The sequence below is a fragment of the Gadus chalcogrammus genome, chromosome 21, assembly GCF_026213295.1.
Source record: "Gadus chalcogrammus isolate NIFS_2021 chromosome 21, NIFS_Gcha_1.0, whole genome shotgun sequence".
NCBI classification, from domain to species: Eukaryota; Metazoa; Chordata; class Actinopteri; order Gadiformes; family Gadidae; genus Gadus; species Gadus chalcogrammus.
Window position 1 is genome coordinate 8566191 of NC_079432.1, and position 2500 is coordinate 8568690.

General features: G+C 44.0%; 1 protein-coding gene across 1 annotated transcript in view; it reads left to right on the plus strand.

Annotated features, from left to right (window-relative positions):
- Positions 1 to 2500, plus strand: part of LOC130374943 (neurexin-3b-like) — a 221925-nt gene that overhangs the window by 2887 nt on the left and 216538 nt on the right. Inside the window, exon 2 of the mRNA XM_056581924.1 lies at positions 1964 to 2500. This exon is cut by the window's right edge and continues 647 nt beyond it. Coding sequence (XP_056437899.1) covers positions 2439 to 2500 — 62 coding nt within the window. The 5' untranslated portion in view covers positions 1964 to 2438. The remainder of the gene's footprint in view (positions 1 to 1963) is intronic.

Here is a 2500-nt window from a genome sequence, read left to right on the forward strand (position 1 = left end):
AAGGGGGTTAACTGTGCATGGCAGGAGATATCTTAAGGCTCAACCTTTTAACCTTGAGTCACCGCCAAGATGAACACAATGATTTGACCGCAGCATTGTGTCAGTGGGGCACATACACACACACACACACACACACACACACACACACACACACACACACACACACACACACACACACACACACACACACACACAGAAATATTTACATACACACTCACTCACATGAAGACACACACCCATACTTACACATGAATACCGTAATGGACACATATAAACACAGGTGTGCAAGCATGCAATTATACACACACACACACGCACACACACACACACACACACACACACACACACACACACACACACACACACACACACACACACACACACACACACACACACGCAAACACTTTCTTAACACACTCCAATAAAGGCAACCAGCGAAAGCAAACAGATAAAAATCTACAAACTCCATGTACGTACAAGCCAAAAGACACACCAAAGAGGATCCATGCACACGCACACACACACACACGCACGCACGCACGCACGCACGCACGCACGCACGCACGCGGCACGCACACACACACACACACACGGCCAAACACACATGCAGCTGACACGTAGGCCTGAACACGGCTGCCTTCAGAGCAGGTATCGCTTACTAGAACTCAATAGCTTGCATGCTGCAGCAACATTAACTATTCAAGGCAGGTGGTTAAAAGGCCTATTGTGTTGCACGCTCCTCCACCACTGCCACGATGGAACGAGGCCTTTTGTCTGCGGGGCAAACAAAAAAAGCGACCTACCAGGCCAAACAAACGCAAGGGCAAACGCACCGGGAAAGAGTGTGTGTGCCCCCGCATCTCGAGTTTCACCCGGGCTGAATTATCTGTAGGTTTATTGAGCTAATTCAAACAGCGCCGGTTCAGCGCTACACTGGATATCCGGCTGTCGCGGTGTTATGCCAACAACACATCTGCACCGGCTATCCTCCCCGTCTCACTGTAGTCGCTCACGGTTATTTGATCCGTACGTTTGATAGAGTAGTAAAATACAGAAAAAAGGAAATGTTAGCAGGCTTTTTCCGTCAGGACGCAAAGTTATGCCAATGCATGCAGTTGGATATCATGAGGGTATATTAAGTGGCGATTAGTTTGATTCATCGGGGTTCTGGAAGTTGCTTTAGTTAGTTTTTTGACTGATAGCATGCTGGCATTTATCAACTAATTCCTCATAAGATGATGATTATTTCCAGGGTTTGGCTTCATGGAGTGCGTAACAGCATGACGAGGAAATAATTATTTTTAAAAGCGTTGCAAGTGTTTTGTTGCCTTTCTTTATAAACACACTTAACAGTGAAGTGAAAGGCACGGCTTTTCTCCACTACTCTTGTAAAACTGTGAAAGATAATGTTTAATGGGCAAACTAAATTATACAGGGCTAAACCGACAAATTTATATCACTTACATTACCATTCTCAATATTTCAATAGAAAATTCCAGATTTCTCCAGTTTAAAATCACGTGTTACTGAAGTCCATTTCTCCAGTGCTTCTGGGTAATGGAGTTCACTGACACCTGATTCATGAAATGCAGCTCTTCTATAAGTAATTTGCACACTAACAGTGATTTGTGTGATGGGTGAATGGATTATGCTGATATGCTGTGAGGACTTCTATGCAATGTATTCAATGTGTATATACTCTATCATGGATGCATTTGCATATGAGCACAGTCACAAAGTCTGACTGTGGGTAACGAAGAAAAAGCTTATTTTGAGTGCAATGAATAAATAATATCTATTATTAAACATTAACCAGTACAGTACAATAGGAACTGCTGCATTTGTACAGTTATGTACCAGTATGTTACAATAAGATTAATATTATTTCAGTATAATTCTGGTTTACTGTTTGATTGTATTGTTATTGGTTATTATATTGACAATCATTCATATCCTCCTGTAGGTGATTCGACCATGGGGAATGGATACGGAACCGGACCAAAGATGGAGGCCTTGTGCTTGAACCCAGGTAGTCGCCTAAGAGCAAAGCCAACAGACGCAGCTCTGAACCACTGACCGAAAAAAACACAGAGGATCAGATATTTCCTTGGGCTCATACCTGCGCACGCTACGTGGAAATTGGTTATTTTATCCGGCCATCTTTGAAGTACCCTTGGTGGAGAAACAATATATTCAGTCCATTATCGACATTAGATCTTCATCCGCCACTGCAGAAAAAAGGCCAAGAAAACGGATATTGCGCTCCAGTGTGGACCGCGGACCTTGCACATGGAATATACCTCAACAGCAGATATCCCAAGAAGCAGTAGCACCAAAATTTAAAATAACCTGATGTTATTATCACTTTGAGGATCTATTTCCAATTGAAACCCCCTTCTCCCTCCCTCCAACACCGGATCGTGATACCGTTCGCCAACATGAATCCCTGTTGCCTCCCGGGTCTCCTCCTGCCACTGCTGGCCGTGGCGCTGGCCGGCAC